The 13,893-nt window shown below is 45.6% G+C and overlaps 1 protein-coding gene across 2 annotated transcripts in view; it reads right to left on the minus strand.

The window, feature by feature from the left end:
* Positions 1 to 186: 186 nt before the first annotated feature.
* The window catches only part of ranbp2 (RAN binding protein 2), an 18,088-nt gene continuing 4,381 nt past the window's right edge, over positions 187 to 13,893 (minus strand). The window contains exons 8-29 of one of the 2 annotated variants that reach the window (XM_024286134.2): positions 13,753 to 13,893; positions 13,407 to 13,566; positions 13,145 to 13,326; positions 12,782 to 12,975; positions 12,099 to 12,222; positions 11,647 to 11,808; positions 11,418 to 11,555; positions 11,012 to 11,143; positions 10,688 to 10,909; positions 10,515 to 10,598; positions 10,287 to 10,425; positions 9,781 to 9,875; positions 5,315 to 9,701; positions 4,063 to 4,239; positions 3,890 to 3,970; positions 3,662 to 3,813; positions 2,657 to 2,906; positions 2,331 to 2,417; positions 2,088 to 2,239; positions 1,582 to 1,855; positions 1,140 to 1,495; positions 187 to 1,066 (exon numbers count right to left, since the gene is read on the minus strand). In XM_024286134.2, the coding sequence (XP_024141902.1) occupies positions 761 to 1,066; positions 1,140 to 1,495; positions 1,582 to 1,855; positions 2,088 to 2,239; positions 2,331 to 2,417; positions 2,657 to 2,906; positions 3,662 to 3,813; positions 3,890 to 3,970; positions 4,063 to 4,239; positions 5,315 to 9,701; positions 9,781 to 9,875; positions 10,287 to 10,425; positions 10,515 to 10,598; positions 10,688 to 10,909; positions 11,012 to 11,143; positions 11,418 to 11,555; positions 11,647 to 11,808; positions 12,099 to 12,222; positions 12,782 to 12,975; positions 13,145 to 13,326; positions 13,407 to 13,566; positions 13,753 to 13,893 (7,995 nt within the window). In that variant the 3' untranslated portion in view covers positions 187 to 760. Of the gene's footprint in view, positions 1,067 to 1,139; positions 1,496 to 1,581; positions 1,856 to 2,087; positions 2,240 to 2,330; positions 2,418 to 2,656; positions 2,907 to 3,637; positions 3,814 to 3,889; positions 3,971 to 4,062; positions 4,240 to 5,314; positions 9,702 to 9,780; positions 9,876 to 10,286; positions 10,426 to 10,514; positions 10,599 to 10,687; positions 10,910 to 11,011; positions 11,144 to 11,417; positions 11,556 to 11,646; positions 11,809 to 12,098; positions 12,223 to 12,781; positions 12,976 to 13,144; positions 13,327 to 13,406; positions 13,567 to 13,752 lie in introns of both variants that reach the window. The other variant, XM_024286133.2, reaches the window with a different exon arrangement.

Here is a 13,893-nt window from a genome sequence, read left to right on the forward strand (position 1 = left end):
ATGTATATATTTCTCTTGTAGTTTTTAGTTATATTTAAATTCATTTATTTTTTTTCATTGTGAAAAACTATAATTATGTATTAAGAAGCTATATCTTACCGATATTTTCAGTTTAAAAGCTTATTGTGTTGGAGAACTTTTACAACATTTAATGAAAGCTAAATCATTCAACACTGAAAACAAACATTATTTAGCTTTTTTGTAAAGCAACTTTATTAATTTTGAATTTTGGTACAAGCATCATCTCAACTTTGTAACCTCACTCTGTACACACAATGAAACGTCTGTAGTCTTTAAAGCAGAAACGTGGTTATCCTCGAGAGGGCAAATATGAATGTCAACCATTTGCTTAAAGAAACTCAAACCTTGGTGTCCTACTATAAAATGTAACCAGAGACTGCATCTGAAATGTGTAAGTGGTGAGAAACCTGCTTTCTGGAAAAAAAACAACAAAAAAAAAAAAAACATTCTTCTTGCTGTGAAGAAACCCAGTACAGTAAAACTGAAGCACAAAACACATTTAAAAAGAAGTTCATGTACAATTTTACACACAAAATAAACTTTTGACAAATAATTAAATGACAAGTCAAAACAAAGCAACATTCCCCTAAAAGCCTCCTCCTCACTCTTTCCCATTTGAAGCTACAATGCAATATAGTTATTCTTCTGAATAAAAACGTGAAGATTGTGCTTTGGGAGAAAGATTGTGCTCTTCAACAGACTGAAGGGTGCTCCATGTTGTTCTTGGACTTTCAAAAGGCTACAATTGTCCACATTCTGTGATAACTAGCTTCTTAGAGGGAATCCCAGCTTTTGTACCCATCTCTCCCATCTGCTGCACCACATCCATGCCGTCTCGAACCCAGCCGAACGCCACGTGTTTGAAGTCCAGGTGTTCTGCTTTTTTCAGGGTTATAAAGAACTGGGAGTTGTTGGTGTCGCGTCCTCGATTCGCCATCGACAGGATCCCTGGACCCGTGTGGCGAACGTCAAAGTTCTCGTCCTCAAACGAGCTCCCATAGATGGACTTTCCTCCAGTGCCGTTGTTGTTTGTGATGTCACCCCCCTGGAACGGGAAGTGGAAAAAATGTGAGCGAAGCTGCAATCCTGCTCCGAGGGAACAGATCCAGTCTCCTTACCTGACACATGAAGTCTGGTATGATCCTGTGAAAGATGGAGTTCTGAAAGCCGAAGCCTTTCTCGCCGGTGCAGAGGGCTCTGAAGTTCTCAGCAGTCTTGGGAACAATGTGGGAGAAAAGCTCTATGGTGATGGAGCCCAGCGGCTTGCCGTCAACAGCTACTTTGAGGAACACTTGTGGGTTGGTCTCCCTAGAGTGCTCCTGGACTCTGGACATCTGTGGTGACGAGGCGCATGAAGCGTCACCGTCATCTTGACTCATGCGGCTCTGGCACTCGCAGAAGGTCTTTTTAAAGGTCTCTGCGATCTCTGGGGTTTTGAATTTGGCTGCCAGCTGCTCCACGACACCTTCACCATCTGAAAAGAAAAAAACAAACAGAAGAATTAAAGAGACTCCAGGAGCAACAGAGATTCACCAACTAGCAAACCTGAGCTGCAGGTACCTGCGTAGTCTGTGGCGGTCCAGACCAAGGCGTTAGTAGAAGTATTCAGAGGCTTCAGCTCCATTCCCTGGATGATGGTATGGTTGGCACAAACCCTCAGGACCTGCTCTCTTCTCATCAGGATTCGATAGAAGCGTTTGTTGGGGTGAAAGAGGATTTTGAGGTCGCCGATGCCTCGCTCCTTCCACATGCTAGAGTCCCGGTCCCACCGGTAAAGCTTAGCCCGCTCCTTAAACAAGATCTCCTCATCTTCCTCTCCAGACTTTGTCTCCACCTGAAAGGCAGAGATTAAAAAAAAATATATATATATATATATATTCATTATAAGAAGTCTTTTGCTTGTTGAGCTATTAATTGAATAACACACCATCTTTTCTTAAACATTTAATTGCCCAAATCCGATTTTTAAAATAGTAGTCCGTCTGTCTTAATTTTGACATGTTGCTATGACTTCAGTTGGCCACTAGATGTCAGAAGGGACATGTGTGTTTGCATGTGTGCCTCACCTCAGGCAGAGACACTATAGGCTCAAAGTGAATGTCCACATTGGTAGGAGCCTCCTCTTCATCGCTTCCATCATCGGTCTTGGTTTTCGGCTCGCAGGGCGCCGCAGGCTTAAACACCATTGCTCCAGCATTGGCCCAGGAGAAATCAGAGTCTATTTGAATATAAAAAAAAAATAATAATTTGGAATAAAAAAAGGTTTATTTGGATAATTTCAAGTAAAAAAAACATTTTAAAAAACTAACCTTTGCTTCCAAATGCGAAGCCTTCTGTTGTCTTTGCCAAGTCAGCAAAAGAGAATCCAGTGAGTGAGTTAAAACCAAAGGTAGAGTCTGAAGCAACAAGAACAAAGTCATCACACATTAAACTGGTTTTCTCAGTTTTGTTTGCTGAAGCGTTTTCTCAACTTGAAAAGGGTTTATGATCTTGGAATGACTTCGGAGTCCCATCAATGCTCACAAAAAAATTTCAAGCATAAAACAAAAAAGTATAAAAATAAGTGAGTGGACAGAAAAAAGGAAAAGGATAGATGAGGATCATTCAAGTCTTTCAAACAGACATTATTTCTGACCTTGAGCAGCTGATGCAGTGGTAGAAGTGTCCGCTACAGAACCAGGCTCTGGTTCTGAGCTCTTCTTGGTGGACAGGTCGATTGGAGAGCTGCTGCTTCGACTTCCTGTTGGCTGGTCTGCGGTCGGCTCCTCTGCTGCGGTTGTGGCGGCAGCTGCTTCTGGACAGCTGGATGCCGGGACCGAGCTCGGACCCTGAGGAGCTGCAGCTGGACGGCTCCATCTTTTCTCAGCTTTCTTTGACTCACTGGCCTAAAACAAAGTAAACCAGTGTTACTCTTCAACGAAAATACATGTTTTCCCCACTGAGCTGCTTGTGCACATTTGCCAAACGTCTTAAATATAAGAGAAAAAAAGTAATTTAAATAACTAGTCTTGTTTTTAAGGTCACACTTGTCCCAAGAGCTAAAAAAAAATATATACAAAAAAATACAAATAAAAATAAAATTCAAAACAAAACAAGCAAAAAAAAACCTCTCAAGAATCACAATCTTAAATTCAGGATCTTCCCGTTCTAATATCATGGAGTCTTTCACAGCTCTATTCAAATATACAAAAGACTCTGTCACATAATTCCATCTGGACAAAAACTGCAATTATTAGTTTCTCCTTTATGATCAATTTTCAAACAGTTGGCACTTCCATGAATTAAAAGGGACTTCATCCACATCACTGCCAAATCAGAGTCCCTGATTGGTTTAACTTTCAACACGTGTTCAATCGTTGTGTATTTTGTATCCAGAGCCTGAAAATGGCCGTAGCAATGCATGAGTTTTGAATGCAGAAGCAAAAAAAAGATGGACCTGCTGATGACTGAATTCATCTACAGTTTCATCTTAACCTGATGCAGTTTTTTTTTTTGCATCCGTCTGTTCCTGCAGCTGAACACAGTTCACAGGGATATCTGGCTCTTCATTTTAATTTAGAAACAAAGTCAGTTTATTAAAAACTGGGACCTCTATGCACGGGTTTAGGTCCATTACCAGCTCGTGCTGTGCTTTGCGGACCTCTGTTTCAAAGTCTTCCGGCTTGTCGTGGTCGGTGTCGCTGTCAGAGGTGCTGAGGCCGCAGAAGAACGTGGGTGGAAGCTGCAGGCTCTTTGCTTTCTCCTCCTCTTCTGGTGTCGGTCGTTTCTCCCACACGAACTGACAAAAGGACTCTGAAAGCAGAATCGACCCCTTTAGTGCAAAAGAGTGATTGGCAAAGGCAAAAGTTATGAGTGAAGACAAACGTACCACTATCGGAAGCTGCAGCCTGAGGAGAATCGGGGTAGAGCTTTCCGTTTAAAGCTTTGACAGCTGACTCAAAGTCTTCATCTGAAAATCCAAGCAAATTCAATAAATAAATCATCTGCTGGGAAAACGATTCATCATCAGAGTGGAGTATGTGGACGAATGTCATTTCTCACCATCGGTCTCAGTGTCACTAGTGTAGCCTGGCTCGTTCTTGTAGCAGAAGAAGGTGAGGGGCAGCAGGAGTTTCCTGGCTAAAGCTGCCTGCTCAGCAGTGGGCTCTTTAACAAACAAAACCTCCACCTCGGAGTCGTCCTCCAACCGTGAGCCGTCCGCCGCCGCCTCAGCAGAACCTGGAAAAAAAAAGAAATAAAAAAAAGAGAAAATATTTAAACTTATTTATATTCAAAAGGAATCCATTTCTGTGCATTAGTTTACACAAATGTTAGAGTCACACGCACACGTTTAGCAAAATGTACGACATGCACACTGCTGCAGTCAGACACACATTATATACCTTTATTTTTTTAAGTAATTATGCTTTTTAGAACTAATTTTACGAAAGAATAAAGAGAAGCATAAATAATCCCTACTTAGTCTTTGCTGATGTGCACATCACTAACAGACGTCAGGCCAGGTAGGAAATTACATTCCATGCTGTTGCTACACTTCCTGCTCTATAAATAGCTCTGTGACGTTTGTTGGGGACGTATAAAGGAACTGCTCCAGCTCTCCTCATATTTCAGATGTTCAGCTTGTGAAACCTCTGCTTGGTTATCAAACAACTGAACCTCCAAACCACTTACAAAAACTAAGAGTTTTATTATGTCTGGGTTAGTTTTCCTGAAGAGAAAAAATTGAAAATGTCAAACAAAATGACCTATAAAATACTTTTTTTCCCCCTATTCAATAAAGACATACATCTCATTAAATTAAAACTGGAACATGAACATGCAGGATTAGCTTGAACGTTTCAGCCACTTCGTGCATTTCAGGTGTTATTTTTCGTTTTTTTCATGTCACAGTAGGAGGCGGCCAGCCGGATGACAGCTGACAGGTGTTAACACACACTGCAGTAACCAGAGTACCTGTGGGTTCAAAACTGTTGCTGGTGGACGTGCTGGTCCAAAAAGCCATTGGGTTATCTTTGAAAAGCCTAAAATCCAGCCCTGAAGGATGATGGTTGTTGAGCAAAGAGAAACCGTTTGTGAGGCTGCCAGAAGTCAGAGAACTCCAAATGTGTTTTGGTTTTAAGCAGGTGCTATAAGTTTGGAATTATTAATCTTGAGTGCCAGATTAGTGCAGGTTATTCACTTTACATATCGCAGAAACAGAAATTTTCAAAATGATTTTAATCGCAATTGGCAAAAAGAGGATAATTCAGAGATGTAGATGGAAGGAAATTTTTACGTGAGGAAAACAAGTTACCTGTGTGCATCTGGAAGGCAGGAGCAGGAAGTGGACTCTTCACAGAACTTCCAGGATCTTTGGCTTTCCCTGCAGGAGTTGAAGCTTCTGGCTGAGATTTGAGCGTGCCGAAGATCTTCTGAAGGGAATCCGTGCCAAAGACGAACTTTGGGGGAGACACCACAGTCTTTGAGGGGTTGACTGGGCTCTGAGGGGCAGCAGCAAAGGGTTTGGCATCAGGGGGAGGCTCCGTCCGCTCCTTTGTGGTCTCTTCCAGGACAGCGATAGCTGCACTGCCGCAGACGGGGGAGCTTGGAAACCCTGGTGGCGTGGCGTCTTTTGGCGCTGCGAGCCGCGACACCACTGGAGTCATCAGTTCTGCTTTTGCTTGGGCGACTTTGGAGTCTTCGAAGGCTTGTTTGAAGGTATTTGCAGTTTCTTGGAGCTTGAACCTCACAGCCAGCTGTTCGATTTTGCCCTCCCCATCCTCAGAGAAGTCCATGGCACTCCACACCCAGGCCTTCTCCGCTCCCTTCATGGGCTCCAGCTTCATGGCTTCTGAGATCCAGTGGTTGGCACAGAGCTTCAGCACCTGATCTCTCCTCATGATCAGCCTCACCCGCTTGGTGTCAAAATTCTGCAGGATCTTCAGGTCTCCGATGCCCCTCTCCTTCCACTGACCCAAATCCTTGTCGAAGCGGTACAGCTTTGCTCTGTGGCTGAAGACCGCCTGCTCGTTTTCCTCTCCGGTAGAAACTTCCACCAGGTCGGGTAAAGGTACCACGGGCTCAAAGTACTGCCCGTCCCGCTCTTCGTCCTGCGTTACTTCCTGCTCGTCGTCAGTGCCCACTGAGGCGCGGCTCTGGTTGAGCTTAGCGGGAGATTTCGAGGGGCTGATGCCAGGCTGGAAGCTGAAGCTGAACCCGCTGGTGGATTCTCCGAAGCGGAAAAGGTTTTTCCTCAAGGGGCTACTGGCAAGGGGGGAGGCATAGACGGAGGAGTCGGCCGTGTCGTCCAGAGCGTCTCCTCTCAGGTCGTAGTTATCCCACTCCAAGGTGGGGCCGGTGGTTTCTCCGTGGGGCCTGATGGTCAGACTGGAAGCCTCGCCGGATGCCGTCGAGTCTGCCTGCGTGTCTTCATCTTTAATTTTTGTTTTGTCATCCGTCAGAAACGACTTCAGGTCTTTCAAGCCAGATTTCATTTCCTCTGCCTTCTGAATGAGGTGCGCAGTTCGGCCCGTGTCCACCAGCTTGTGTGGAGTTTGCAGGGGGATGTCCAGGAGGAGTCTTTGACACTCCTCAAACTTCGCCTTGAACTCCTCTGCGAGCTCTGGGGTTTTAAATTTGACAGCCAGCTGCTCCAGCTTGGCGTCTCCATCCGAGAAGTCGTTGGCCATCCACATCCAGGCTTTGTCCGAACCTGCCAGGGGCTTCAGGTTCATTGTGGTCGTGATCCAGTGGTTGGCGCACACCTTCAGAACTTGCTCCCTCCTCATCAGCACTCTCAGGCGACCGTTGACGCTGTTTTTCAGGAATTTGAGGACCCCCACCCCTCGCTCTTTCCACTGGCTGCTACTTGTATCAAAGCGGAACAGCTTGACGCGCTGAGAATACAGAACCTGCTCGTCCTCCTCCCCGGTGATCACATCCACCTTGTCTGGCATTTGGACCACCGGCTCAAACTGGATGTCGTCGTTTTCTTCAGTCTTGTACATGCCATCGTCCTCCTGTTCGCTCACTGCGTCCGTCTTGGTGGGTGTTGCCTGTGGCGTTGAGAAGATCTGCTCCCCGGCTCGAGAAAAACCTTTGAAGTTGGGGTCCTTCTTTCCAAACTGGAAGTCGCTCCCAGAAGAATTAGCCAAGTCAGCAAAACTGGACACATTGCCCTTTCCAGAAACGAGTGGATTGGCGTCTTGTTCTGCTTTGGCGTCAGGGGGCGTGGGCGGAGTTTCTTTCTCCTTGTGTTTGTCTGCAAAGCTTTTGAGACAGCTGGAGGCTGGCCCGGGTGGCGCCGGATCACTGGATGAGGCCGGGTTCTTTGCAGGTTCCTGAAGGCCGAACTTGAAGCCTCCGGCTGGAATGGGCTTGGAGAAAGAAAAGCCAGAGGAACTAGTGGTGGTGGAGGTGGGTGCAGCCTGGAAGCTTTCAAACTTAAAAGGAGAAAGGGCGGAGCTTTTTTCTTTGCTCTGACCAAACTGAAACGGGCTGCCACCTCCAGACGACGTGGGGAATCCAGATCCAGCAGGTTGACTTTTGGATCCAAAGCTAAAGGGGGGGGCAGAGGAGCTGCTGTCGCTTTTAGCATTAGGGTTGGCAGTCTGACAGGCTATACACTTGCTAGCAGTGGCTAAGTTTCTCACCAAGCATGCATCACAATCCCATTCTCCTTGCTTTTTGCCAAAAATGGCTTCCAAGCAGAGAGCGTCATTGGGTGCGCTGCAGCAGACACATTTGGTGGCAGATGCTTCGTTTCTGACCAGGCAGCTCTTGCAGTCCCACTGCCCACCTGCTTTGCTTGAATCGGCCGTCAGTTCTGGCGCAGGCGGCATACTTGGCGGCACAGGAGCGGCGACGGTTTCTTTCGTCTTTGAGGTGTTGCAGGCGACACACTTTTTAGCGGTCGACTCGTTCCTCACGTCACAAACCTCGCAGTCCCACTGTCCGGGCTTTTTGCTAAACTTAGCGCTTAGATCAGAAGTAAACGCAGACGGCTGCACTGTTGCAGTTGGCTGCGCTGCTGCAGCCGGTAGCGCTGCTGCAGCCGGGCTACTTTGAACAGTCTTTTTGGTTTTAGAAGTTTTACAAGAAACGCAAACGTCTGCAGAAGTCTCGTTTTTTGTGGAACACTTCTCACATTCCCACTGAGCTGACTTTTTATCATCCAAAGAGCCAAAACTAAAAGCCTTAGGGGCTGTGTCAGCGACCTTTGAGGAGCCGATGCCAAACGTAAAAGAAGAAGGAGCAGAAGACCCAAAACCACCAAATCCGGTGAATGTGGAGCCGGAGCTGCTCTGTTTTGATGAATCTGTACCAAATTTGAAAGTAAAAGCGCTGGCTTTAGGTGGCTGGACTTCTGCTTTTGAGGTTGGGTTGGGCGCCTGGCAGGCCCTGCAGCGCAGATCAGAGGATTTATTTCTGACGCAGCACACGTCACACTCCCATTCCCCTTCTTTCAGAGCAAACTGGGCTGCCAGGGAATCAGAATCTTTAGAGCTGCTCTTCTTTTCAGGCTGCTTTTCTGGGGATGCGAGCGCCACTTTCTGAGCCTCTTCAAACTTGGCTTTGAACAGAGATGCTTCCTCCACTGTTTTGAAGCGGATGGCCAGCTGCTCGGTTTTAGGCTCTTCGTCTGCGTAGTCGATGGCGTTCCACACCCAGGACTTGTCAGAGCCGGCGTTGGGTTTGAGTAGCATGTCAGCGGTGATGTAGTGGTTGGCGCAGATCTTCAGGACTTGCTCCCTTCTCATCAACAGGCGAACTTTCCCTTTAGTGTTGTGTTTTAGGATTTTTAGATTGCCGATTCCACGCTCTTTCCACTCTTTCGTCTCCGTGTCAAACCTGTACAGCTTGGCTCTGTTGCAGAACATTTCTTCCTCCTCTTCTTCGCCCGTCTTCACGTCCACCTTATCAGGAAGAGGAACGATCGGCTCAAAGTGGGGTCCGTCTTCATCCTCGTCTGCGTGTGCGCTGTCATTGTCGCTCTCTGCCTGCTTGGGGATGTCGAACAGTGGCTTGGAGATCTCACCAAATTTAAAGGGCTGATCCACCTTTCCAAAAGCCCCCCCGCTTGCCGAGTTCTGCACAGGATCAATGAAAGAGAAGCTGGTTTTGTTGCCGAAGCTGAATATGCTGGTTTGGTGCTCCTGGGTGGGGGGCTTCTCGGGGGCGGAGTCTTTAGTTGTGGGGATGTCGGATGTTAACAATCCCAGTAAACTTTCGCTGTGCTTCGCTTGGGAGGCAGAGAAGGTGAAGTCTCCATCGTTGGATTTGAAGTTGGAGTTAAACTTGAAAGCAGCTGGAGTTGCAGACTGAGCAGCTGCACCAAAACTGGGCCCTCTGGGGACTTCAGGGGTCGGCTGGCTGAGCGGGACCTTCCCAAAATCTACAGACGCCCCCTCCAAGCTCTTTGGTGGCTGAACAGGAAGCGCAGACGGCTTGGTGAAGTATCCAGGTTCTGGGAGGGGGGGGTTGGGGGCCTGTTGGGAAACACTTTGGCCGAAGTACTCCTCACTATAAGGGGACAAGAGGCTTGTGGCTGGGGATTCAAACCGAAGGGGAGCCCCAAACACTTGCTCCTGGGGAGGGTACATGCACGCCGGAGTCGTCTGCAAGGGGGGAGTGTGAGTGGGCTGCTGGTAGCCGTACACATGCTGCTGAGGGGGCAGACGGTTCACACCATACACTGGAGCCTGCAGGAGAGACAGCAAACATGACTCCACAGTCGGTGCAGGCTGGAAGCATCAACACACGCCCCAGAACAATAACTACCTTGGTGGGGGTCACATTCGCAGCAGGCCGCAGAAGGTACTGAGAGTTATAAGCTGGAGACTGGTTGTAGAACAGGGAGGGGCCGGTGGTAGCCACTGAAGCAAATAAAAAACAAAGATTCAAAAATATAAACAAAGGGATAGAATGCACAATAATCTAGAGTCCCCAACCTTTTTAAGCCACGGACTGGCTTCATGTCAGACAATATGTTCAAATGTTTAGTTCTCAGTTTCCCTTAACTTTTGAGGGTAAAGTTGATCTTCATTCTTTCTTAAACATATGCAGCAGGTTTAAACTTTTAGTACACTACATTTTGTGTAAGAACAATAAAAATTTTTCTTAATCCATAATTGTCCAAGGAAAAACAGCCTTTTACAACGTCTGTTTATGACTACACTGTGTTCTGATGACGAAAACGATGGTTTATTAAACAGGTGCTAAACAGGTATTAAACTGGTCTGTGGCCTAAAAAAGGTCAGGGGCCAGTGGCTCAGAGATATGCTGACCTGTGAGGGGGGCTCCATGATAAGACTGGACTGGGGTAAAAGGTTCCTGAAGGCCCTCGGCTCTGTAGCTATCTCCGTACAACTTGTGAGGAGAACCTGCAGCCCCCGATGCATTGAGTTTCAGATCCTGAACCTCATTCTGCAAAACAGAGATTCAATGAGTAAACAAACTAAGACACAGAAGTAGTTTTAAAGTTTGTCACTTATCATTAAACTCCATATTCTGACCGTAAGAGCTTCAACTTTCTGGCACAAGATTTGCAGGAGATTTTTTTGGTCTTCAATCCAATGAGGCGGCGTCTTTGGGGAAATCTGAACAACAAGAGGAGACAAAAAGTCACATGAGGCAGCTTTCATAAAGGGCTAAATGTATCTCTTAAATAAAGACGAGCTACACTTACCAAGCGCTTGGAAGGAGAGACGATGTTTTTGTTAGGAGATGGAGTGGAGAACTTGATGTGCGAAATGGTGGCGCTGGTTTCCTGGAGATGAGCAGGACTGGAGTGATCCGGTCCTATTTGACGCTCAAACTCCTTCTCCTCCTCCTCATCTTCACCACTCTCCCCCAGTTGTTGGTTTACATCATTCAGGAGGTCGACGACTTCCTCCATGGACACAGGGAGCTGAATTCACAAAATAAAGAGGAGGAAAAAAAATCCTAAACTGTAAATCTGCTAAGAATAATTAACTGATTTGCTTTTACAGACATCACAAGTGAGACTAACCTTGTCTATTTCATTTGCATTGGCGTTGTAGATCCTGAGCAGATACGTTCTGTATTTTCTCAGTGAGGTTATACAACGGTCTTGAGTCTCTTCCACTCCATTGGTGGCCTCCTCTGACAGTCGCTGATAGATCTGCAGGAGAAACACCAAACATTGTATTCAAAGGGAATAATTTTAAAGTTCAACAGCCAATTAAATACAAACCAATGTCTCGATCAAACCGTAGAGATCTCACCATACAAATAATTAAGATAAAAGTTGTAAAACCTGGACCATAACTACTTTAATTGTTTACACAAGAGGCACAAAAAAGACGTTTTTATAAAAACAGATATTCTCCTGCCTATATCTCATTTAGAGAAAATTTTTCCTCAGCAGTTCTGGTTTTGCATTAGTCTAGGTTTACCTGTGCTAAATGCCAGGTGGATGACAAGTTGTTGATGCACTCCAGGATGGTGATTGCTTCATCTGTTCTTCCTTCAATGTCAAGTAGAATGGCATGTGCGATCCGAGCTTCCTCCTCATAGCTTCTAACTGAAGGAATCTGAAAACAGAAAAAACAGTTGAGAAAAGAAGAAGCATTTGTCAAGCAGCATGACTCCGTTAGTTAAAAAAGGCATTAAAAAATAGTTAACCTGGATGTTTTTGGAAGAAAAGTGCATGAAGAGGGGTTCGAGGGGCTCGGGTATACTCCTTCTGGATTTGATTTTCTCCAGCAGGGGGAGAACAGCTCTCCAGTAATGGACGCTGCGGCCGATGTATTCTTTCTGGTCGTAGTAGGAGTTCATGCCATCACCCTATTTTAGACAACACAAAAATATAAACATCACATTAAATTATATAAAAATCAAAGGTACCTAATCTATTACTAAAACTAAAAGCTATAGGAACCGTAGAACGTAGATTTTACTGGCTGAAGCTGCAAACAGAGGATCAGCTGTTAGAGGGTGGAGCATCAACTTTATGAGCAAGTCCTCCTGCATGTTTTAAGACGACCTTCAGGTACTTCTGCACATGACTGTCAATGTCCTTGCTAAAACTGAATCTCTTATCTTCCACTGAACCAGTTCCTTTAGTGATCACGTACCGTCTGACTGAGATACTGGGCCCAGTGGATGGCGAGCGCAGGCTGAAGACCGTGTTTCTCTCCAGCTCTCAGAGTGTTGAGGCCGTGCTGCACGATCATTCGCAGTTTAGCTGACGTGCCGGGACTGCAAGGCAACACAAAATACATACAAAAGTGAGGTATTTTCACTTACATTGACTCCAGTGTATCTATTTTTTTAAGAGTTCAGAACATTTAAAAAAACATCACATCTGGATGACAGCTTCTAGACTTTAAAATAAAAAAGACCATCTCAGAAATAACACTGCAGCACAGTGAATGCTTTAAGGACCCTCAGATTGAGGTTAAGTATTAAACGGCTACATATATTAATTGGTTGAGCTTTTTTAAGCAAAGAATTAGAACAAGACTAATAAATATGATTTTAAGACTTCGAGACAAATTATCTAATTTCAGAAACTGTAGGAAAACAGATGAAAACAATTTCAGTTCTGATAAAGACAAACTAAGTACTTGACATGAGAGGATTTTTTGGCACTTAAGCACCATAAAACCTAATATTTTATTTTTTAATGATTATTCTTTTGTATATGTAAAGACAAGCCGAAGAAGCATTCCATATTTGATCCCAGAACAGTGAATCTTTAATAGTCACTGTTGTTGAGTCAAAAATCCTGGAAGTTCTGAACGGGTGTGACACTCACGCTGCTCGGTTGTATATAAGGTTGTACGTGGCGTCCCACCATTCCCTCTGTCTGTCCGTGGTCAGGAGGCGGAGCAGAGACAAAGGCAGGCAGCGAGGCTCCAGGAGCTCCTGCTGCGTCTTCATACCACTGCTGAGCTTTGCCTTCTCCTGCAGCTGACAGTGGCTGGTGAAGACCACGCCACACAAAAACACCTGGAGCGAAACAGCAGAAACGTGTCAATGCCCACACAGAAAAATAGAACAGCAACATTTTATTTGTCAAATTTAGAGTCTAGCTTTTAATTAGAGGATAAACATATTTTTAAAATCCTCAGATAGCACCTTATTTATCTTGTTTTTTTAGAGTTATTAGAATGAAAACCTCTAGATCCAGAAGGCAGATGGACTCTGGTGCATTGGTGTCTATCTTAGAAGTCTCCAGAGTAAGCCTGGGGTAGAGCTGCTGCAGCCAGTCCCTCAGAGGCGGTCTTTGGTCTTGGAGAGTCCACTGCAGCCCCAGCCAGCTCAGATGTTGCAAATCTTCCCCGTGCAGCAGGATGGAGCCTGTAGCATTATGTTTGTGACAGAAAAATCATAATTTGTAGTAGAGTCAGAGATTTTGGGTCGGATCATCAGTTTCATACCAGTGTCATATTTAGTCAGCTGTGAGAGCTCTGGAGCGACGGCGCCGAGTGATCGTATGTCGTCTGTGGCGATGAAGGAGGAGCTGCTGGAGGCCTGTGGACCCCACAGGAGCTCAAACAGAGACTCCTGTCCCTTAAAGTTTCCAAACACTTCAACCACCTGCAACAAGAACAAGAAAGCGTCAAGCTGGTTTTGTCTTTGGAAACTGAACTGAAATACTTCAAATTCCTAAAATAAGCATATGATAAAAGAGTGGAGGACAAATAAAACATAGCAGCCTATTTCCAAACATATTGCTGAAAAGAAAAGATTAGGGTTAAACAATACACGTCTGCCTGGACCGACCTCTCTGATTAAAGTAGGTGGATCTGCAGTCAGACTCAGCAGCATGTGTCCAGCTTGACTCTGTCGGTCATTGGCCAGCAGCTCCAGAAGCAGGGGGGGTGACTGCTCTCGTTTGTTTACTCTTGGCTTCGGTCTGGGATT

Source organism: Oryzias melastigma, linkage group LG21 (assembly GCF_002922805.2).
Source record: "Oryzias melastigma strain HK-1 linkage group LG21, ASM292280v2, whole genome shotgun sequence".
Lineage (NCBI taxonomy): Eukaryota > Metazoa > Chordata > Actinopteri > Beloniformes > Adrianichthyidae > Oryzias > Oryzias melastigma.